This window comes from Phaseolus vulgaris, chromosome 3 (genome assembly GCF_051622355.1).
Source record: "Phaseolus vulgaris cultivar YP4 chromosome 3, ASM5162235v1, whole genome shotgun sequence".
In the NCBI taxonomy this organism is placed as follows: domain Eukaryota; kingdom Viridiplantae; phylum Streptophyta; class Magnoliopsida; order Fabales; family Fabaceae; genus Phaseolus; species Phaseolus vulgaris.
The window spans coordinates 26,157,321-26,182,419 of NC_143500.1; the positions used below are offsets into that span (position 1 = coordinate 26,157,321).

The window sequence follows — 25,099 nt, forward strand, 5'->3', positions numbered from 1 at the left end:
TGCATCTAGAGAATGTATTAATAGCCCAAGACGCATCCACACCTGCACCTTTTATGTATACCTTTCCTTGAAATATAAAATTACCTATTAAATTATCATAATTTATTTTGTTTAATATTTTTTTCAATTAATTTTTTTAATAGTTTTCTATTTTAAATCAAATTAAAGAAATTGTTAATGATAATTATTTATAGAAATAAATACTGGATTTGTAAGTGACATGCATGTGTGACATCCAATTAAACATACAAGTGTCATTGTATAGTATCATTAAACCAAAAGTAGTGAATATCAATAGCTGCTAAATGTTAGTAATCCCAATCATTTTTCATTGAGGAGGCATGGCCTTTGAAACATCAAAACTGCTTACAATGATAGGATATATAATTGTAAAATCATTATAATAAAAGAAGTTTATGAGTAGGGAGAATTCAAATGGGTCATTCTCTCTTCTTTTTCAGTTCTTTTGATGAACCAAAGGCACTTGCTTCCAAGGAGCTAAGTCAAAGGAAATCCTAGTGGTTGTTAGAGGCATAAGGTACATGAACTTTTTGTTGTTTATTAATGATATACACTTGATAGGTTCTTGATACCATATACCCTCATATACTATTGCTCTTTCAACTACTAATAGTGAGAGCTATTTCTTTTACCACTTTCATATCTTCTTCATACACTTTGCACAACTTATTAATACATTTTTTCCACTCTTGTTGACACATGTTTTTTTTTTAAAACTTTCATGCTAGGTTTGCTTTATTTTTATCAAACATTTCCATTTAGATATGGATAAGTCTTGGATTAACATGCCTCGAAATACATGTCAGTACATGGATGGATTGAATAAATTTTTGGACTTTGCATTTGCTAATAAAACCATTGAGGGTAAGATAATTTTCCCATGTCCAAAATGCAATCTTAAAAAATGGCAAACTCGAGAAACAACATATGAGCACTTAATTCTTCATCCTTTTCCAAAAGGTTATACATTTTGACTTCTACATGGCGAGACAAGTTTTGTACAAAATACGACTGAAACACCTCCAATTTTCTAATAAAAAATGAGCATAAAGTTTTTTGTAATAATTCCATTCGTGTCGTGGTTAATGACGCATTCAAGATTTTTTTTTCTATGATGATAACGTGGAGGATGATGAGGATATGCGTCCTATATCAAGTCAAATGATGCCTGATGAAATTGTTGAGTATCTGAATTTTATGCATAATGGACAACAAAGTTTGTATGAAGGATGTGACACATATTCTAAACTTTCTTTCTTGCTCAAATTTTACCACATCAAATGTCTTTGTAGAATGACTGACAAGGAAATGTCAATGATATTGGAGTTGTTAGCAGATGCTTTTGATTATGCTAAAATTCCATGTTCATTCTATGAAGCTAAGAAAATCATTAATAAGCTTGGTCTTCATTACACCAAAATTGATGCTTGCCCAAATGATTGCATATTGTACTATGGAGAAGACAAAGACAAAGAAGTTTGTAAGAAATGCAATGAATCTAGATGGAAAAGAAGAAAGAAGAACAAGACTGTTGATGGTACTACAAAAAAGCAAAAGAAAGTTCCTACTAAAGTTTTAAGATATTTTCCATTGAAGCCACGCTTACAACGAATGTTTGTCTTCTAAAATAGTCGAGCACATGCAATGGCATGCATCAAGAAGTACAAATGAAGGCATATTAAGGCATCTGAGGGATTCTGAAGCATGGAAGAACTTTGATTTAATGAATCCTCAATTTGCTTCAAATGCTCGAAATGTCAGATTTGGTTTGGCTGCTGATGGATTCAATCCATTTGGTGATTTGAGTACCAGTCACAGTACTTGGCCTATTGTACTCATACCCTACAATCTTCCTCCTTGGATGTGTATGAAGCAGAGTTGATTCATTCTTTTCATGATCATTCCCAGTAAAAGAGCATCAGGAAATGATATGGATGTATATTTAAGGCCATTAATTGAAGAATTAAAAGAGCTATGGAACAATGGACTTAAAACTTTTGATTCATATTGCAATGAAGTGTTTAATATGCATGCAGTCATATTGTGGACCATTAGTGATTTTCCTGGTCTTGGAACCTTATCTGGGTGGAATACACATACTGGGTTGGCTTGCCCTAGGTGTAATTTTGACACTACTTCTAAGAAGATTCAGGATAGATTTTGTTTCAAGAATCATTGTTGGTTAAATGTAAGATACACATTTAGATTAGCCCGCAGTCATTTTGATGGAAATGTGGAAAATATAAATTCTCCTTTGACAATATCAGGAACAAATGTCTTAAGACAAGTTGAGAATGACAATATCATATTTGGGAAAGAACCAGAAGTTGAGGAATTGGGAAAAAGACAACACGAAAATCACCAACTTATTGATGGCCCTCTACAATGGTGAAAAAAAGAGTATATTTTTTAAACTTCTTTATTGGGTAAACAGTTTATTGCACCACAATCTAGATGTTATGCACATTGAAAAAAAAAATGTATGTGATCATGTGTTGTATACATTATTGAACCAAGGTAAAAAATCAAAGGACAACCTAAAGGCACAAAAGGACTTAAAAGATTGGGGTGTTAGACCTGATCTCTGACCTTATGAAAATAATAGATATCTTCCTACTATATATACATTGGCAAAAGAAAATAAGCATACATTTCTAAAAACACTAAAGAACATCACTATTCCATATGGTTTATTATGTAGTGGATGAATTAGCTAAAGATTGGAGCATTCCTGTGCATTTAAAGCGACAAGAATTGTATGACATGGGAGAACATAATGATGTCACTTTTCATGAATGTGAATCATTTGTACAAAACAATTTGGAAACTTTATTTGTAAATGGAGAAGGGAGTATATCGTTAACAAGGTCCTATTTTTAATTGAAAACTTGTATATTATTTTTGTTTAAATTTATCATCCTTATTACATATACATGCATTATATTAGGTAATTATGGTTTATTTAATTTCTAATTTGACATGTATTAATGTTATTATTTCAATAATACCTGAAGATGAAGAAAATATCCATCAAGAAGACTAGAGAAATAGAACATGAGACTCTCAATAATACTTTTGACCAACTTTTAGCCTTTAATAACTCAAGTAAGTTGAATTAAAAATGTTTAGCTCACTTGCTAATGTTGAACAGGATACTTACATTACTAATGTATATCATATGTTTATTATTAGAAGCACCTCAAGTACATACTCATCCTCTTAGGCTTAATAATCCACCTCAAGTTCATACTCAACTTCCATTTGCACCATAATCTAGCATAACACCTCAATTTGCATATGAATTTAGTAAGATGTTTGTACTTCTATTTTAATTTGGCATTCTCTTTAAAAAATATATTATTTTTCACATATATTCATTTAATTATTATGCAACACCTCACGTGAATTCTCATCCTATAGAGAATAATAATAAGAAGCCCCATCCCCTTGTGCACCTCATAAGTTAATTTCTATTACTAAGATCAATTATGCACCTGAATTTCTATTTGATAATACAAATGAATTTTCCATGATCTATATCTGAACCTACTCCAAGGTTACAATCTCATGAAGAAGGGGAAGAAAATGTGGGTATTGAGATGCAAATTGAACAATCAAAGCATGTATCAGGTAAAAGATCATGGCTTGTTGATGTCATTGGTAAGCTTAAATCAAAAGCACTGCAAACTCACATTGTATTTGTTTTTTATGTTCGTCTTCTTAAACTAACAATAATTTTGACAGATAGTGAAGGAAAAAAAGTAAGATAACAATTAGAATGATGTCTGGTTTTTATCTGATGAGAGGATTCTTGTGAACTAGAATAACGAGAACCAACCAATTGATGATAGAGGAGCATTGTTGAATAGGTTTTTAGGTCGTGTTGCAATAAATGTTAATTCATTTCCTATTAGTTATCAATGTTGGAGGAAGATTCCCAAAGATTAAAAGGAGATATACTTAAGAAAATCATTCAAGTAATATGATTTTTGGATTTTCCTATGTTTTAATTGCTATTATAATGCAATTATTAAATTTACTTGTGTAATAATTTTGAAGGCTAAGTTTGAAGTTGAATCTGATGCTCATGTAAGATATATATTCAAATCACTTAACACAAAATGGACTGAGTATAGGCAACAATTATGGCAACAAAGAGATGATGGAACACACAATAGAGATGAAATTATTGCAATGTGTCCAGAAGTAATGAACAAACACCATTGGGCTTCTTTTGTTTACTACCGTTTAAATTCAAGGACAAAGGTAATAAAAACTACTTTATTCTTTAAAGTGTTGATTTATTTATATTTAGTTGTTTTACTACATGTATGCTTAGGAAATTGCCAAAAAACAAAAACAAGAATAATAGAAAGAAGCAAACAGTTCCTCATACTGGTGGATCTAAGAGCATTGCACGGAAGAAAGATGAGATGATAACTTGATTCTTCAATCATTTTTGTTATATCATATATCATGATTTGTATACTTTTGTTGCATTTTATAGGAGCAAGAGCTTGGTCGCAAAGTTAGTAGGGAAGAAGTATGGGTAGCAACACATAAACATGCTAACGGAGAATTTGTGAATGATGGGACAAGAGAGATTGGGGTAAGCATAATAATTGTAAAGATGAAAATTCAACTAAATTGGATGTGAGCTTTATTTATAACTTTTTTCATTGTTTGTAGGAAAAAATTCAAGCATATGAGTCAAATACATCTTCTCTGTCACAAGATACATCAATTGAAGATTCACTAGCTCATGCCTTCGGAAGTCAAGAAAATTGTGATCGTGTTCGAGGGATGGGATTGAGACCTTGCCATTCTCATGTGTTTGGATATACTATGAATTCTCGCATTGGGATATCTTCATCTACTTCTTATAGTAAATTGGAGAATCAGGTTATTGAACATGCATTTTCTTATGTAGCAATTTGGCAATTTGGTGTTGTTTACTTTAGATTATCATGCCAATATTGGAAATGTTGTGTTGAATATTATTGGCACAATATTAAAAAATGTAGCAAATGTAGTATAGCTTTTGTTGATAAATTGGTTATTTTTAATGTGTATGGTTTTCTCACTCTTTTTCGTGATAAATTGTGTTTTAATATAGGTTATTGCATTAAAGTCACAATTGCATGAACAAAATAAAAGATATGAAGAACTTGAAAAAAGATTTGAGAAAATGATGAATTTTTTTCTTTCAAAATTATCAAGGCCAATTGTCTCTTGAGTTGACTATGTTCAATCCTTCATCGGTAATGTTTAAAAAAATTAAATAACTTGTTTTATATTTAAGATTTACATTTTTAATTGTGATACATGTTTATGTTTATATTGTAGGTTTCTGATCAAGGAAGTGTGCCAACAAATTCTGGACATCAAGAGGAGCATATGTGATTGTTGAAGAATTTAGTATAAAATGGAAATGATTTTTGATATATTTTGTGCTTTGTAAGCAATATGTTATGTTTTAATTTGTAGTACTTCATAATACTATTCGTCTTATATTGTTTCCTCGTAATTTTTTAACTCATATTTTGTGTTTAATTTGAATCTCAATGTGTTTACTTGATATATTTTGGTATATTTTTATAAATATTTTGATATATCTTGTGAATTGATGAATGTTATATCCATTTATTTGTTTTATTTATTGAAAGAATATTTTAACAAACATAGATAAATAAATACAATAGATGTAAATAATTGTGGTTTAAAAAACACATGAATGCCTAAATGATAAATGAATATAAAAACCAAATTTTCATACTTTTTAAACCTATAGTATTTTTTACAGAGGTTCTGGAACCTATGGTATTTTACGGAGGTTTTGAAACCATGATATTTTACAGAGTGTTTGAAACCTATGATATTTTACGGAGGTTTTGAAACCCATGGTATTTTACGGAGGTTCATAAACTCATGATATTTTACCGAGATTTTAAAACCTATGGTATTTTACGGAGCTTTTGAAACCCATGGTATTTTATGAAGGTTCTGAAACCATGATATTTTACAGAGGTTTTGAAACCCATGATATTTTACGGAGGTTTTTAAACCCATGGTATTTAACAGAGGTTCTGAAAGGCTTTTCCTGAGGTTTAAAAAGATCTTGGAAAAACACGTTCCCCAAATATGGTTTAGCAGGGAAAACTGCAACCCTAAGTAAATGACTTAATTTGAGTTTTAACCCTAAATAATGTAAAAATAAACTCGTTAAAACTATTTTTTCTTGTAGTGTAGGTTATGAAAATAGATGTTTTTGTAACGCATTGTGAGTGGAATATATACGTAACTAATTATTTTATACTTGTAATTCATAGGAAAATATTTATTTTCCAAAGCTAACATTTATAATAAATAAATGTTTTTGCCAATAAATTTATTTTAGGTCGGGAATAAATATTTTATAATGTGATATAGGGTTATTTTTTACTATTGATAACTAATGTTTTAGTCTATTAAATACACTGAAAAGTCGTAATTTTATTAACTAACCATAAAAATTATTTTATTATATAAATTATATTGTACTTGAAATTATATTATGATACGATGTTATCTTTAGTGTGATATTTTAATTCTTTATAATCTAACTTTATTTGTAATCAATTTAATTTTGTTTGTTCAACTGCTTCAGAATTTTGATTCTCTCCATACTTCTCATTTTAAATTGTGTTCGGTTGTTTTCGTGTTGGACTATAGATATGTACTCAACAAACTTACTAAATTCACTAAGTAGATTTTTAATCTCATAGTAATTAAAAAAAATTACAATTTAATATATGCTTAGAAAAAGTGTATTGTGCTCGCCTAGACATGTTTGCATCCACATGTTTAAAAATAATCATGCATGTGTTAGACATAAATATTGTTATTTGATACAATAATTATACTTCAAATTAAGAACAATAAGTTAATTTGAACAGTTTGATTTCACATGTCTAAAATGATTTAACTATATACTCGTTAATTCAAAATATTAAATATTAAATTAATTATTAAAAAATATATCTTATTTCATGATAATTTAAATTATATAAATTAAAATATCATTATTTAAATTTTAATATAACTTGTTCTGGTAAGTTCAATATAGTCTCACACCACTTATTAAAAGTTGAAGACAATGACATTTTATATACATCTTCCTTCCTTAATTCTCTTATACATCTTTTAAAGATAAAAATTTTGAGCTACAAAGAACAATACCTCAGATGTGATGATTGATTCTAGTGATGTTTTCTAAATGGACTTGATGTAACAACATAAAAAAAATAGAGAACAACCCCCCTCACAACTTTTTTTTCTCTTTCTTCATTTCTCACTCACTCCATACATCATCTATTTTAGAATCTGATTGCACCACATTGTAACTGAGGAGTTAAAGAACATTTCTACCCAAATAGATTCTCAAACAGAGTAAGTTCATATTTGCTCTACAAATCCTTTATTCTCTTTTTTTTTTCCTTTGGTGGGGTCAGTTGACAAAAGTAATCCTCTCAACTTATTCCATTATATACTACATTTTTGTATTTTTTGGATAACTTGCATTAGGCTCTTGTATTTTGAAGCTTATCCAAATTTTGATAGCATCTCCTTCATCCAAATGGGGTTTTCTTGAAATTTAGTGAGAGTTAGCAAAAGCTTAATGGAAGAAATGTGTCAAGGATGGCTCCATTGGAGCTATGGATTCCTTGGAGTTGTCATGAAAGTGTGGAGAGTGATTGGTTCAGTCATATCACTTGGAGAGGTGGAAGAAGAGATCAAAGAAGTCTATCTTAGAGAGGTTTAGACAAGAGAATGTTTAGGCTTGCAATTTGGTAGCATAACATTCATATTGATCTATCTTTTCATGAGCCAAGGCACCTCAATTTATAGGAGAGATGGCTGAAAAATTTGGAGCCAAAATTTGAAAATTCAAAAATAAAACTCTTCAATGAGGAGGTGTCATGTGGATTCATGCTTTCCATGTTTGCTCACACCTTCCATGCTAAATCATTTCCATTCCTATGTTGCCATGTGAACGTCCAAGTGTTCCTTCCCAAGACAATTTTCATCCTATTTTATATCCTAAATGTTATAGGGTTACATTGGACTCAAAGAAAAGCCCAATTGTTATTATAACTAGTCACTTTTAACCCTAACTAGACCTATTCTACTATTGGTCCAAATGCAAGCCTAAAAACCTATACTACTTGGTCCAAATATTTGGTTCAATTATTTTATGTTGCTAGTCCCGATACATGGCCCATGAAATCTAAACAACTTTATACAATTTATTTAAGCTAAAACTTGATCCAAAAAATAATGTTGACTAGTTAGTCGAAAACTCATTCTTCTTGTGTCTTTTTACCAAAGCTCTAGTTTATGTTTTGATGAGTTGGAGGTCTTCTTGGATATGCTTTGTATATTCCTTCATTCTAGGTTTGTTCTCTTGATTGGACCAACAAAAATAAACAAAAGCCCAATTAGACCTATATTTGCAAATAAGTCCATAAACAGACTTTAGGTCTTCATCCTCCTTATCATGTGGTTGTGTGTGGTTGGGGGCTCTGCCATCAGACTGAGAGGCTAAAATTCTAAAGTTTGATTGGAAAGTAAGCAATTAAGGTAAGGGAAACTAACTTTAACTTTCAATAGTATCCTAGGCTAGAAGTTCTGGATGTGGAGGGGACGTGGTCCCAATATTCAATTTCTCTTACAAGGATGTTGTTTGTTTATATATTGTGTTGTTTATTTATATATTGTTTAAACTTATAGAAACATTAGATTTCACTGGTTTAGTATTTAAGTGTTTTTTTATGTTAAATAGACTTTTGAATTTTGTGGATCGCATTTTGGATGATACTATATGATAAAAATTGTATGAGATTAAAGTCATACATTTAGGATAATGTATGGACTGATGTTTGTTTGTGTATTAAGTATTGATGCCTATGTGGTAACAAATATCACCTAGCTTCACTGATGATCTAAGTCACATAAACTAAGATATTATGTGGTGAGAAACTGGTGGGAGAGTTTATACACATCGTGACATATGAGATGCACGACCTGAGTTGTATTGAACTTACCCTAATCCTTTCTCTTGGATTCGTTGGTAATCTAAGTCTTGGGTATTGAATCATGTGTTAGTTTCTAGTAGAACTTATTTGATACATGTCATCTGGAAGGTGTCAATTGTTATTTTGTTTGTCGAATATCCTAGATGTGTAGATCCATGTGGGATCTACGTGATTGATTTATGTTGGGATTTGAAAAATATTGAATAATTGAGAAATTGATCAATGTAATTTGGTTTTCTCTTTTGACTGAATTGTATATATTATAAAATTTTATTTTCACTAGCTTACCTTTGCTTTTCTTGTTATGTTGTGAACTGTAATGACTACACTATGTACACCATCAGATGATTATACAAGTGCATAAGAGAATCTGAAGGGTTTTAGGATGTTATTTTGAGTATATGTATTGTAAATATTGTATTAATACAAATCATAATCATGTATTAGCAGCTTGTGTAGAAACTCGTAAAACTTGTATTATAATAATTAGTTTTCTAGATGTTACACTTGTGGTTGGAACATTGACATTGTATGTGGGTATTTCGTGACCAAACTTCGAATTCTAAAGCTAACAATACCCTAAATACAATTATTGACCCTACTGGGAAATGAATACCACTTTATACGCATAATTGTATTTTGTATTTATAATAAATCACCAATATAATACTATAAAGTTATTTTTAATTATGGATAACTTTTTACAAAAATGTTAAAATTAATTTAAAAGTAAAGATGAAAATAACATTGAAAAGTACAAGAGATTTAAAAGAACTCCCAAAAATTTAAAATACCACAAAAACTTTATAAAAATGTTTTTATCAAAAAGTATTTCTAAAAATGTATGTGTTCGAGTTAAATGCTAATTTTTATTCTTATTTATAATATAAAATAAGAAGTAATGTTTTTTTCTTTATCTGGAATCGATTAATAATGTTTTCTATATTAATTATTTTTAGACTAAAATTAATAAGGAGAAAAACTGCGATAACAAATTATTAAAGAAGAAAAAGTAGAAGGTACAAATAATAAGAATAGTTATGAAAATATAAATTTAATATTTTTTATTAATCTAATAAAACATTTTTTTTTAATTTTGATGAATTAGATAATTAAAAGTATGATTTAGTTTATAGCAATGAAATCTTAATCCCAACCATATATTTGATATCTTTTAATAGGAAATTTCCACGATATTGATAGCCCTAACTTTTTAGATTTCTAACTATAATTTTTTCTTAAAGTTTTATATTCCTTCGCAAAAAAAAAATTGTCCACTGAAAGTGCATTGATCAAGTTGATATGAACAACACATTCTCAGTGCCAAATGTATGAAAATGTTTGCTGGGAACTTTTAAATTATAGATTGGACGAAAGTGATAAAAAAATTGTATAAACTATGGTTGAATACATATATTAATCTTATTATTATAGCTTAATTCATATAATAATTTATCTTCTTGTTATCTTCTTCATATAAACTATGGTTGAATACATATATTAATCTTATTATTATAGCTTAATTCATATAATAATTTATCTTCTTGTTATTTTTTGTTTTTATGGAGAGTTTTGTTGAACTAAATGCAAATTTATCTTCTTCTTCCTTCTCTTTAGGTCATGATTGTGATAAACTACTATGATCCTTAATAACCTAACATTAAACATGAATAAGATCTTGCTCCATATCAATTCAACCCTAGAAATTACCTCGTCGGACAAGATTTAAAAAATTTCAATGCTTTTTCTAACACGTCCGCACTTAATAATCGTTTAATGTTTTTTTTTATGTTATTATAGTTTAATTTCAAATTAATTCAATTAATATGGTATGATGAAATATTTTTTTTTAAAATTATGTTTGTTTTCTAAATGCAATTTCATTTATTATAATTTAATTGTAACAACGTAAAAAAATAAAAGAAAGAGAAACCACACAACATTTTTGCTTTAAAGATCTTTTATTATATGTTTTTCCTTAGAATTTAGTTATAAGAATCTTGGTGGATCAAGTTGAGAAGAGTAATTCTCTCAACTTATTTTAGTATATACTGAATTCCTGTTCTGTTTGAATAACTTGCATTATCACCTTAAATTAAATCTTGAAGCTTATCCAGACAAAGATCTTAGAGCTTCCCTAATGATCTAAGTCACAGAGACTAAGATATCAGGTGGTGAGAAGCTGATGAAGGAGTTCATGCACACCGTAACATATGAGATACACGACTTGGGTTGTATTGGATTTACCATGATCCTTTCTCTTGGATTCGCTGGTAATCTTTGGATCAAGTGTTAATCTCTTGTAGGACTTACTTAATACGGATCTTCTAGAAGGCGTTAGTTGTTATTATGTTTGTTGAATATCTTGGATATGTAAATCTATGTAAGATCTATGTGATTTTATATGTTGAAATTTGAAGAAGATTGAATAATTGAGAAATTTATCCATGTAATTTGGTTTTCTCTTATGATTTAATTGTGTATATTATAAAATTTTGTTTTCACTAGCTTACCTTTACTTTTCTTGTCACTAGCTTACCATTACTTTTCTTGTTGTGTTGTGAACTGCAATGATTGTACTATATACACAAACAAATTATCATATATGTGTCGGAGATTCTAAAGGGTTTTAGGATTTTTTTTAACCTTATATTATAAATGTTTATATTTTCACTACAAAAAAAAGTGTATGTAGTGACGGTTATAATATGACGGTTATTAAAAACTACCACTATTATCTATATAATACAACAATTTTATAGCCGCCATAATTATCCTACAAAATATGACATTTAGAACCGTCATAATTATCTTTCTAAATTAGTGCTCTCTCGCGTTTCGTTCCCTCCACGTAATTCTGAAATCATTCCCAAAATTTATTCTCTAAAACCTTTCAAATTCTTTTTCTCTTTGAAACCCTTTCTTCTTCTCTCTGCCACAAATCGTCTTCTCCCTGCCGCTCTTCTTCTTCTCTCTGCCACATCCACCATGTTCTCTATGCAACTCACTGTCCCACTCACCATTTTCTCTTTGGTACTCACTGTCTTCTCCCCGCCGCTCTCCGCCTTCTCTCTGCACATTCACCCTCTTCTCTTCGCAACTCATTGTCTCACTCACCATTTTCTCTCTGCCACATCCATCATCTTCTCTCTGCAACTCACCGCCCACTCACCATTTTAGTCCCAAGAAAGCCCAATAATGGCCCAAACATTGAAGTATTCATCTCTCTTCAAAAACCTATTTTCGTCAGCGTTGTCCCCAAAACCCTAAAACCTCCAAACGTTGTCTTGGCAACCCTCTGTGGCTGCATTCTCTAATCACTAAACAATGAGACCCCTCATAGGCGATGGGTGCGGTGGAGGTTTCAGGGGTGGCCGCGACGGTGGCGATTTCAAGGGTGGCCGCGACGGTGGCAGTTGCGGTAGAGGTGGATTTGGTCGTGGCGGTGGAGGATGCGCGGTCGTCGCGGTGGAGGATCCAAATGCGAGGTTATTTTTCTTCCATTACTAACGATTGGAACGAAGCTTATTCCCTTTTTCAGTGTTCCTATCTATCTCAAAAACATGACTTAGATTGGGAAAAATGATGAAATATTCGGCCCCATCAATGAATCAGTGGGTTTCTTTATTTTTCTTTTTTAACTTGTTGGTTGCTTTTATTTTGGAACAGAGTAGTGATGTTATGGTGGTTTCTTTGTGAACTTGCAGTACTTCTCGATTAAAATGATGGAAGGGATTGTTGCTACCTCTTATTCAGCTGGTGACAAGTTTTACATTGATCTAAGGAAATTGTTACCTCTTGCAAGATTTCTTCCACAACCCAAGTATGGCCTCTTTGCATCTCTTTGCCAAAAGATTAACTTTTATAAGTATCATACAATTAGTTTTCACATTGATGTGTTGTATATGGAGATGAATAAGGGTGAAGTAACGCCCAATTATTTTTGTTCATCTTTGTTTCAGGTGAATCTAAATTTTTTTGGTTTATGGTTACATGTTTTTTTACTATCCATGCCACATCATTATATTAAGTGAATTTTGGAGTAAGAACTGTTTCATAGGTTGTTTTTGGTGTATGCTATCCATGCCTTAAACAATGTTTTTTCATGATTACTTAAATTAGGAATACATTGAATGTTTAACTATTATTTAAGAAACAATTTTAAGATTACAAGTCTGCATATTACAAAGGCAATGAAGGATGGAAGTTTTGAAGGGCTTGTGGATCCACGTTTAGAGGAGATTTATGACAAGCAACTAATGGCTTGTATGGTGACTTGTTGCATTTAGCATAAGGCACTCAACAAAGAGGTGTCCAAAAATGAGTCAGGTAATTAATAATATCTCTATACATTCATTTCACTTTCCTCCTATTTTAAATCATTAATTTGTCACATGTTGTTGTTGTTTATATAATTTGAATAAGCTTTGTTTAACTTAAGTTATGATGGATGAATTAATGAATTAATTAGGTTGTGAGAGTACTGGAGGGTGATGTGAGTAGAAATGCTTAGTGAGTTTGGTGCAACTAGTGAATACGGCCTTACTTTAATGAAATAAAATCAAATAAAACCTTTACTTTAAAATATAATCTAAATAAGATGGCATAGAAAAATATTAATGTAAATAAAAATATTTTGTCTAAAAAATAAATTCAAAATAAGTTAAACCATAAAGTATAAGCTTAAATAAAATGAATCTCTTGAAAAAAAAAATTGTAAGTTTAAATAGAAAAACATCAATTTATAAAATTCAATTATTTAATTGTTAATATATTTTCCTTTTTTGATAACTTTATTTTGATAATTTTGATTATAAAAAATATTCAAATAAAAGACATTAACCGCGGGTAGTAAACATTTTTTGTGTACGTGTAAAAAGTATATGTTTTGTATTTATTAAATCTAAAGAATGTTCGTGTAAACAAAAGCCATAGATTCATCTAAAATTTCCTAGGCAAAGGTGTTCAGAAATAGTTTGTTTCTCACTTTGTGTAATGATTAAGGCGTGAAACAAATGGTATGTTCTTTTAAATGAATGTTTTATATTCTGAAACAAGCTTTTAATTTTTCTTGGGTTATGCAAAAACAAATAGTATTCAGAATACTATGTAAAGATGGAGTTGTACAATGTGAAAAGGTATCAAATAAAAACATTTATTCAAGTTATGTTCAATTAATCCAATGAGTTTTTTTATTATTAAAATTTATGTTAGACAGAATGTGTCATCATATCAAAAATAGTATAAAATTAATAATAAATAAATAAAGTATGAGAAATATATTAAATTTATGCGAAAAAAATAAAAATAAAATTCTTAAGACTAGTCTAAACAACTATATTGAAAGTCTAAAAAAAAAACAATAAGGTAAATAAAAAAATTCTCTAATGCATATTTCAAAAAGACAAGGAACGATCAAATCCAAAAAATTCAATAAGATGAACTCTTGTTTACATTAAGATAAGATAATAAAATTCTATGATATTGTTGCATGTCACTATCATATTACTTTTTCTTGAGTTGACATGTTTTGAAGGTCATTTTATTGGTTTTCACTCTAATTTTAGGAGGACGTCTCAGTCTTTTGGAGGTTTAGATCCTCCTTTTCCATCTTTTTCAACCAAGAACTTATAGACCAAATTGGTTTTTTTTAAGAAAATATTAGTCGTAGTAGATTCATCTGTATTTGCTAGCATGGTCGGACATGACTCTTGAGTCTCTTATTCCTCGCTCTAAAGAGATTCAAGACAATTTTGCAAGACTAAATCTTTAGAAACATATTTATAAGTAATTCATTTGAGAGCAGCTAATTTAAGACTTATTGCATTAGTTGCAAATTTGAGATGAGACAATCCTTCAAAAAGATCATAATTTTGAGGAGACAAGTAGTTATTTTTTTTGTAGCAAATTATCCAATTCATGAACATCCTCCAAAGAGGGCATATAAGCAAAAATATCATCTAGAGATTTGAACCAACCTCCTATATCTTCTACAAATTTCTTAAACTTTTGACCAACAAGAAATTCACTCTCCACTTGACCAACAACAACTTTGACAAGGGTATCAAGATCAATAACAACTCCCTCAACTTCCGTCACCTTTGCATTTATATATATACCTCTATCACAAATTTAGCGTGTCATTGAGATTATCCGGATGTCATCTGCATTTAGAAATATCATGCCCTATCATTTTGCATTAAGAGAAAATCGAGACAATTTCTCAAATTCAATATATGCAATAAAAGCAAAACTAAGTCTTTCCACCAAAATTTGATTAGGCAAAGCAAATAACATATCAATATCAACCAACACTCTAACAAAAAAAAAACTTTTAGATTTATTCATGGTGCAGTCACCAAGAGAAAGAGGAGTATTAATCCCTCTCGCTATACAAAAAATTTCTTTTGGTTGTAAATATTCCATAGAAATACTGTAGATCCTAACCCAACATTGAGCTTTAGCGAACTTCATATAGAAGATAAAACAAAGTCTTTAGTCCAAGCAAAGACTCTCGAATACTTGAATTGAGATTCCAAGACGCCACTCCTAGGACTCTTCTCATGTCTTAAAGGAAAGAAAAAGAAAATTCATAAAATCATTTTCCTAAAATGAATAGTTTTCCCACATCCTAGAGATTTTCAGGCAAGATTCAAATTTTTGCACTTCCATATGAGTAAGATATTTGTCACATTTGGATAGTACTATTCTTACATGAAGGTAATTTTTACAATCTTCAAGACATAGAGATATACATATTCATCAATTTCAACATATATCAAATCTCCCTTGATGCAAGGAGAAAAACAACCTCAATCCTTAAGACACTTCCAAGAAAAATGAAAATTGGAAGAATCCATCCTCATCTAATAACACCATGGAGAAAAGCAACCATAACTTAGAAAAGAAAATTAGGAGAACAAAACCTTAGCCACCAACAACAGAATATCCATATCGTAACTTTAATTATAATTTGATTCTTTATTTTTCATTTGAAATTCAAACTAATTAAATAAATTAGTTGTAAAACTCACAAATTGTAAAACAAATTAAATATAATGCTAAAACTCACAAATTGTAAAACAAATTAAATATAATGAAACGAGGAGGAAATATTCTTAATGGATTGAGTAAGAGTGATGGTAAAAATAAAACATTACATGAAATTGGAATTAATATAAAAATTAAATTTGTTACTCAATAATACAAAATGTAGAACACATGGACAACTTGTGTTTCCGTAATGTTTCATAACTTATTTTATAATATATAGTTTTTTTTTTAATTATCTCTAAATGCAAATTTTCTATGTTGGAAATACCTTACCTTTACAATGATTTAATTTTTTTTATTCAATATAAATAACTTTTAAAATGATAAAGGTTAAAATTTTAAATTATGTCTAAGTATATAAAACATAATTTAACTATTTAGGTGTTTATTTTAAAAAAAAAATATGATCTTTTCAAATACTTTTTTAAAAAAAAATTATTTCATATTTATTAATCGAATTATACTTATGAGACGATGATGAATGAAAATCAATTCTAATTAATAAAAGAAATTAGAGTGAATTTATTTATGTTCTATAAATTATCTGTCTAGTCATGAACAACTTTTAAATTTATGTTTTGGATGTTCTCTGTCTCATTGGAGTTCTTGGAGTAACTTCTATTTCTTTCCTATATATAGTATAACATCTTCTTCATATGGAAATCAAAAGACTTTCAAGTAAATGAAATTGATTAGTAAATGAAATTGATTAGTAAATTGTTAAGTACGTAAGCCTTTTAAGGATAAAACCGTGATAGAACACTAATCTTCAAAGTGAATAATATTTCAAATGCGGTGATTGATCTTGACGATATTATCTCTTGAATTTGAGATCGGAATAAGTGTGTAAGCTTGGTTGAAAAATAGTTTGGTCTGTTTGATTTGTAATGCAATGAAAAGTTAAAATAAAAGAATTTGGACTTTGTTACTAAACTAGGTAATTATGAAAAAAAAATTAGTTTAGTGAAAAGTCATTCACCAAATAAGTGAGATTTTGATTAATGAATTTTAATCCAAATTAAAATTTTAATTAAATTCATCAAATTTTAATTAATTTAACATTTTTTTATTAAAAAATGTGACTAATAAATTGATATGAGGTGGATGATGATGTAAGTACTAAAGTGATATTAGTGTGATAATTAGCATTGGGAAGATACTATTGAGATATTGAAAATGTTGTAAGTATTAAGTTAAAGAATTTTTATAAATATCTATGTTGTAATGATATTGTAAGTCATGTATAGATAAAAAAAAACTAACATTTTATAGATGGAAGTTTCATATGCACTAAGTTGAGAATGCTATCACTAATATTTAACTAGATACATTTACATATAAATAGTCCTTTGTTGGATAAAATCTATACTCGAACGATTAAATTGTGAAAAATATATTAAATTAGTGAGAAATGCAAGTCAATAAATTCAAACTTTATATATATTTATGGAAATAATGAATGGTTAGGTTGTGTGAATTAATAAAATATTTGATAATATTATATATTTAATTAAAATATTAATTCACCTTTATCTTTTTAGGATTATATCTGTGTGGTTTTTATTTTCCTTTTTAATATATATATATATATATATATATATATTTATGTGAAGGCAGAAAGTAAACAAGATGACGTCAGGAAAGACGAAAAAAATAAAAAAGCAAAAGCTTGAAAGCTAATGAATGAGAAGTTGCTTTGCACCAACCAAAGGTGGAAAACATTGTCGAGGGAGGACCACGATTCCTTTATTATGCCACTATAATTTTCTAAAACTTTTATCATTTTTTTTATAATTTTGATTTTTAAGTGTAACTCCTCCCACCTAATCCTCAAATAAGATGGGTTTACTCATGGCTTTGGAATATTTTTCCAATAGACTCCAACTCAAGTTTCTATTTAATAGGAAATTAAAACACACACAAAATATATTTTCTCCTATTTTAAAACTTATTTTTAATTTGTACTAAATTATATTTGTAATTTTTCATAATCTTATCAATTAATATGAAATCATCAGCGAGATCAAAGAGATATTTGAATTAAGTGATGTATCTATAAAGGAAATTCTTCTATTTAACTATTTTAATTTTTTTATATTAATATTTAATTTTATTATTATATTCTAAAAATTATGTTATTTTTAATTTTTTTAAATATATTAAAACAGTTATTAGAAATAATTTTGAGTATAGAATAATTTTTTTAAAATTTAATTTTCTGAAATATATTTTTATTTCTTTAATATTATTTTTTACTTTTTCAATTTCATTTTTGAATTTTTGGGATTTGATTTTTTTTTACTATCACGCCCATTCATACATCTATATTTTATTTAAATAAAATAAATATAAATATACCTATAATAATAACAAAGATAAAAAATAAGATGTTATAACAAAAATAAAAAAATGTAAATGCACGCAGAAGTTAGTATAAATAAAAACTATAAACCAATATAACTCATCAATACACGGAGAATTTTAAAAACAATCACAAAAGCCAAACAGAAATGAATCTGTTTTGTCATAAGAGAACAACAACACATAATTATGAAGTTGCATAATATTTGTGTTTTGAAAATAGATATTTAAAAAATATATCTATCATTTCGCCATTTTAGAGAATTTTTATTATTATTAATTTTAAGTATTTACTAATCCATAATCATTTCCATCAACAAAATTAATTATTTTTAAAATATTTATTCTCAATTGTTTTTTTTTTATAAATTTGAAACTAAATTCATATTTAAAAATTTGACTAATTTCAATCGGTACGGTGGTATGTCCATTTTTTTATTATTTATTTGCAATTAATTTTATATATACTATCCTAAAATTAGGTAATGTCGTTTTTTTTATTTTATTATAAATTTATATATATATTTATATTTTTTAAATATTAATATATGTAGTCATATTTTTTAATTTTATCATAAATTTACGTATATTTATAATTTTTTTAAATATTATTAAAAATTTAAATTATGAGTTTTAGATAATGGAATACAAAGTTAATATGAGAAATTTAAGTTATAAATGATGATGATAACGTATTGGTTGTCGGAGTGATGGAAAAAATAATATTAAACTTGATCATAATGCTATGATGATATTTCTTTTTCTATGTAATTATGTGTGGGTTTAAAAACAAAAAAAAAAAAAGTAGGCAAAAGTACTTTTTAAAACAAAATGGGAGAGTCACCACTCTATCAATCATAAAAACTGTTTCACATCTACAACCCCTGTATTGTTTACATATATATATATATATATAATATGAAGATTTTCAATTTTTTATAAAATAATTTTTCTATAATAGGATAAAAGTTACTTACACTTTATTTTAAAAAACTTTACACTACACATATATTTTATTTAAAATATGTATAAACTTAAAATTAGTATAACTTTATTTTTTATTAAGATACCATGATAAAAATACGATTGCACCTACACAATCATATCATACTGGTATTTTTCACTAATACTAATAATACTGATAATCTGTAATTCGTCATAATTAATAAAGACCTCATTTATTACTATGTTTTTTATTTACACCATTTTTATCTTTGGAATTGTCTTAAATATTTTGTAGTGCAAGAATTATAAAGAAACTGTCTTTTAACTAATAATGACAACATAATATAATAAGATAAAAAGATAAACATTGAATTGGGAATAAAAAATTGATATTTTGTGATTTATTAAAATAAAAGAGAGAAAGATTTATAGAAAGAAGTGGGGGAATCTAAAGCGAGTATCATATCTTATTATTAGTGTAGCTGCAATAATCTCTCCGTCAAATTCAAAAGCAAATTTTGTTCTCAGAAACTCAATCATCATTCTATAAATAAACTGCGTCTCTCTCCGCAAAATCTAACACAATCGGATTGAAAACTTGTTCCGTCTGTTCCCAGTTTCTCTCTCTCTCTCTCTCTGGTCTTCAATGTCGGCTCTCTTCTCCATTGCCCCCTTCCGCGTCTCTCCGAGGTTCCTTTCCCTCTCTCTCCATACGCACAGATCCTAAACCCTAATTTCTCTATTGCCTTCTCTCCAATTTTCAGAAACCCTAATTTCATTGCCCGTTGCAGGTTGTAGCCCCAAAACGGAGGAGATTGTTTGCGGCAATGGAGGAACCAAGTAAACTGAAGCGTGCTCTGATAGATTCCTCGGCCGGAGCAATTTCCGGTGGAATATCACGGACTGTCACCTCGCCCCTCGATGTTATTAAGATTCGATTCCAGGTATGTTTTTCTCTGTGTTATGTTGTAGGTTGGATTTTTTTTAATTGTGGTGTTATTCATCCTCAAATTCAAAATAACAGGTTCAACTGGAGCCCACATCTTCATGGGCTTTACTACGCAAGGATTTGGCTGCAGCTGCGTCTGCACCGTCTAAATATACTGGCATGTTTCAAGCAACCAAGGATATTCTTAGAGAAGAAGGCGTTCAGGTAGAGGAACCATAAATAAACCCCTGACTTTTTTTTACCCTTTCGAGCTTGGCATTGTTTTTTTTTTTTTTTGCAGCCAATAGCCTTTTTTCATCTATTACCCTTTTTGCAGGGATTTTGGCGGGGAAATGTCCCGGCATTGCTCATGGTTATGCCATATACAGCTATACAATTTACAGTTTTACACAAGTTAAAGACTTTTGTCTCTGGCTCTTCCAAGACAGGTATTCTATTTTGTATTTCAAGGTCTCCATGTATTGTCTTCGTTAATACTATCTTTTAGTTTACACTGTTAGTGTTCTATTGAATACGTTCTCAACCAATGAAAAATCATTCTTAATATAGCTCTTTAGGATATTGTTATAAAAATCAATAAACTTATCACGAATGGTAGTTTGTGTTTGGATGTTAGTGTGAAAAAGTTTTATCAAATTCATTGCGGTATTTGCTGAATACATTTAGACCAATTTATTTTGCATAAGGCTCTTTTGGGGAGGAGGGTGCTGCCTGTAGTTAACGGGTGTGTACACTATATATGCTAGCTACTAAAGCGTATAGCCGTACACTCAGCACACTTCAGAAAAATATAATTATATACTATAATATTTCCATTATTTTTTATTTCTAGTGTTTTGTTTGTTCATGGATTGCTTTTTTGTTTCTGCAGAGAATCACATTAATTTGAGCCCTTATCTATCCTATGTCAGTGGGGCATTAGCTGGGTGTGCAGCTACCGTAGGTTCATATCCCTTTGATCTTCTCCGAACCATATTAGCTTCTCAGGGTGAACCAAAGGTATAAGCATTATTGGTTTACAGTTCACAAAACAGTTTCAAACTAAATTTATGTAATGTTAATTAGTGTTCTGTAGAGTGAAGCAAATTTTTCGTCTGCTTTTGAGTACATTCCTCTTGTTCTTAAACTTAGGGCTTTTCTCTTCTCCATAATGAAGATGAACCTACACTTCATTCTTTGGACTTGAATGTTTTATACTCTGAATCACTTTTATGTTTTTTCTGTTCCTTTTGCCTGTTGCATGCGACAGGATGCTTCCTTTTCAAATTAGCTCTATCACCAATATATTTAGTTAAATCTGATCATATTATGTTTGAGTTATGCTATACTTCTAAAATGCACTATTGTTCAAATGCCTAGGTAGACATCAACCTTTATGCCCTCCACATTGGAGAGAAGTCATAATTGATATTCAAGATATTGGAGTTTAACATTTTAAAGTATTTATTTAGTTGTTCTCCTGGCTATTGTGAGAAATCTACTATTTTAATTTATTTTTTCTCTTTTTCACACTTGTTAATTAATGTGAAACAGAGGAAGGAATTCAAATTAAAAGTGGAAGGAACTCAAATTAAATGACAATAGCTACTTTATAAGGGATCTATTTACTCCCAAGAGTAAATTTAGTCTGATGGTTGTAATGAGTAATCCATCTTAGACGGTTAAATTAAAAGAAAGAGGATTAACTCTTTTAGATTTACTTTTGGATTAATTTGATCTCTTCTCATTTTTTATTCATATATTTTTAAAGGAAAATCCGGGAGATGAGTGCCTCACAAACTATAATATCTATCCCCTTCCATTGATTAGACTTAATCATTGACAGCTGCAGACCATATGTCATAATAGAGCATTGTTATGATACAATTTGAACCTTATTAAGTTTGACTTCAGCTTGGTTGGGAAATGGACTCAAGTATCAATCCATGGTATACTAGTACTGTATGTTCCAGTCTAAGGATTGCTACAGCTGAGTATGAACTATGTGGTGGTCCGTTGAGTACTATTGGCAGATATGAGATATTCATTAATGACTTCGTTAACCCTAAATGCTTATGCTGTTCTGTTTTGCTTTCTGTAGAAATAAAATTCTTGTTTTGGTCCATTTTGAAGCTATATTTTTGTAACAATTCTTTGCCAATATCCTCCCATAGGTATATCCAACCATGAGATCAGCATTCATTGATATTACCCGTACTCGTGGATTCCCAGGCTTGTATTCTGGATTGTCCCCTACTTTAGTGGAGATTATACCTTATGCAGGCCTACAATTTGGCACATATGATACATTTAAGCGTTGGGCCATGGTACAATTCCAGTCCTTCTATTTAAAACTCTTCTTGACTTGTTGTGATTATGCTCTGCATGCTTTGGATGCTATACTTTGTTTACTGTGAAGCTCTAATGTGTTGAGATGGTGGATTCCCATGGACTCTGCATGATTCAGTCTGCTATGCTTTGTAATACTATGCCTTCATATTATAGTCTTGGTAGGAATGCAATGCTGATTCAGTTGTGAGGATTGCCCTATATGTGCCTTACTTTTTCAGTTTCATTTTCAATATCTATTTTGTTCTATATCCTCGTTTTATCTGTTGGATTGGTTATCAGTGTGGACTTTGCGTATGAATTACCATTGCCATAACATGTCAATCCCTATGTTGGATGAATTATTTGCACTATCAATGCTGCTACACAGTTTTCAATGTTGTCCAAAAAAGAATCTGTTTTTGAATGAGGAACTAGTGGTGTGCACAACTCATCTAATGCAGTTTAAAGTTGTTAAATTATTAGCAGAAGAGAAATTGAACTTTGAAATTGTCACTATTGATTTATTTCCACTTGTAAGTTGTGACCTCACATTGAAGAGGGAGTTGGATTCCTTCACACGGCTGATGAATGTTTAGTTTAATTTACTTTACACTTTAGTGTTTGGATCTTTTAACATATCATATATTGTGTTAAATTGTAGGCTTGGAATCATAGATATTCCAACAGTGCTGTAGAAGACAACCTCTCTAGCTTCCAGCTTTTCTTTTGTGGGTTGGCAGCTGGAACATGTGCCAAACTTGTCTGTCATCCACTTGATGTCGTCAAGAAAAGATTTCAGGTAAACCCCCTGCACAAGTTAAATACCAGTAGAGGTATTGGAAGTTCAATTTCAGAATTTAGAGTTCTAGATATCCTCTCCTTTCAACCCTAAAAAATTGTAAATGGGTGATTATTTTAGGCATGGAGACATGATGTTTTTGGTGTCATCTGACACAATTAGAGGGTATTAAAGAAAATGGGACATATGTTATTCTGTCCTTGTCATTTGTAATAATGGATCTTCATTTTTCGTTGCTACAGATTGAAGGGCTTCAGAGACATCCAAGATATGGAGCTCGAGTTGAGCATCGTGCATACAGGAATATGTTTGATGCCATGCAACGCATAATGCGATTAGAGGGTTGGGCTGGTTTGTACAAGGGGATAATCCCATCAACTGTTAAAGCTGCACCTGCTGGTGCTGTTACATTTGTTGCTTATGAATTGACTTCAGATTGGCTAGAGTCCACTTTTAGTTGAATTTTCCCCACTTTTTCTAATCATATTCTTTTTCCAAATACAAGTTGATCCCTCGTAGTGTAGGAAGAAAGTGAGGGATTTGCTAATTCATTTTAATGATAGTTGTAGTTGATAAGTTTGAACTTCCTTAAGATGGAAGATTTGTTCTTGATGTCTACGTCTGATTTTGAATTCCAAATGTATATTTCCAAGATGGTGCAAACCCTAGGATCGAATGGTGTTTGGATTTACCAAAGTTCTTGAACATCTTTTTGTGCTTGAGGTTATGAGATCATGCCGTGCCAATTCCGTTGCATCATTCTGCTTGACTAAAGTGGCCTATCCTCAAATTTGTCGTTTTTGTAGCCTGATAATGTGTCGAACACGTTCTTTTACAAGCCCAAAGATTCGAATTATTGATGTTCATGTGAAATCTTGTCCTTCTCTATTCATTTGAAAAAGAAAGGGCCCCTCTTCCTGGATCATTTATCACACGTTTAATACACAATCCCACTGTATTTTTGTTTCATTGGTTGGTTGGTAGCAACTTGTAGAAGTGATCAAACAAAGGGGATTATATTTTCATCCCTATGAGATATTGGATAAAAAAAGAATGGAGTTTGTAGAGTTTCATGGCTTTTTGGTTTACATGAAGAAATTAAATAATAAGTTAAGATAATATGGTAAGAATAACAATGTTACATATAATTTTCTAAAAATTAAATTTTAATTTAAGTTTTATTTTATAAATTATGAAATTTGTTAAAAATAATAAAGGTAACTAAGTTTAAAAACTTCATATTTTATTTATATAACTATTTTTTATATTTTTATAAATTTATAAAAAATTAACATTGTAAGTAATTTATATATATATATATATATATATATATATTATCATATAAACTAATTTTAATAAATTATTTTATTTTTATAACAATTTATTTTATTTATACAGTTACTTTTTTAAACAAATATTATGAGTTCTGTAAATTTAATGCTGCAAAGTTTTTTTTCTCTTAAAATATATTTGAATAAAAACAATTTTATTTTCATTATTATTATAATTTAAATTTATATATGAATTATATATTATATATATAAAAAGGGAAAAGAGTTTATCTTATTTATCAAACCTAGCTTGTTC

At 29.4% G+C, this 25,099-nt stretch overlaps 1 protein-coding gene and 1 pseudogene across 1 annotated transcript; both read left to right on the top strand.

Annotated features, from left to right (window-relative positions):
* The first annotated feature begins 785 nt into the window (after positions 1-785).
* LOC150028753 (uncharacterized) lies at positions 786-5,424 on the top strand (annotated as a pseudogene).
* A 14,460-nt stretch (positions 5,425-19,884) lies between these two features.
* On the top strand, positions 19,885-24,208 carry LOC137806895 (mitochondrial thiamine diphosphate carrier 2). The gene is made up of 8 exons (XM_068607261.2): positions 19,885-20,144; positions 20,246-20,398; positions 20,479-20,607; positions 20,720-20,831; positions 21,275-21,402; positions 22,557-22,709; positions 23,375-23,512; positions 23,755-24,208. Exons 2-8 carry the CDS (start codon positions 20,282-20,284, stop codon positions 23,971-23,973), a joined length of 996 nt encoding a protein of 331 aa, XP_068463362.1. The 5' UTR covers positions 19,885-20,144; positions 20,246-20,281; the 3' UTR covers positions 23,974-24,208.
* The last annotated feature ends 891 nt before the right edge of the window (positions 24,209-25,099 follow it).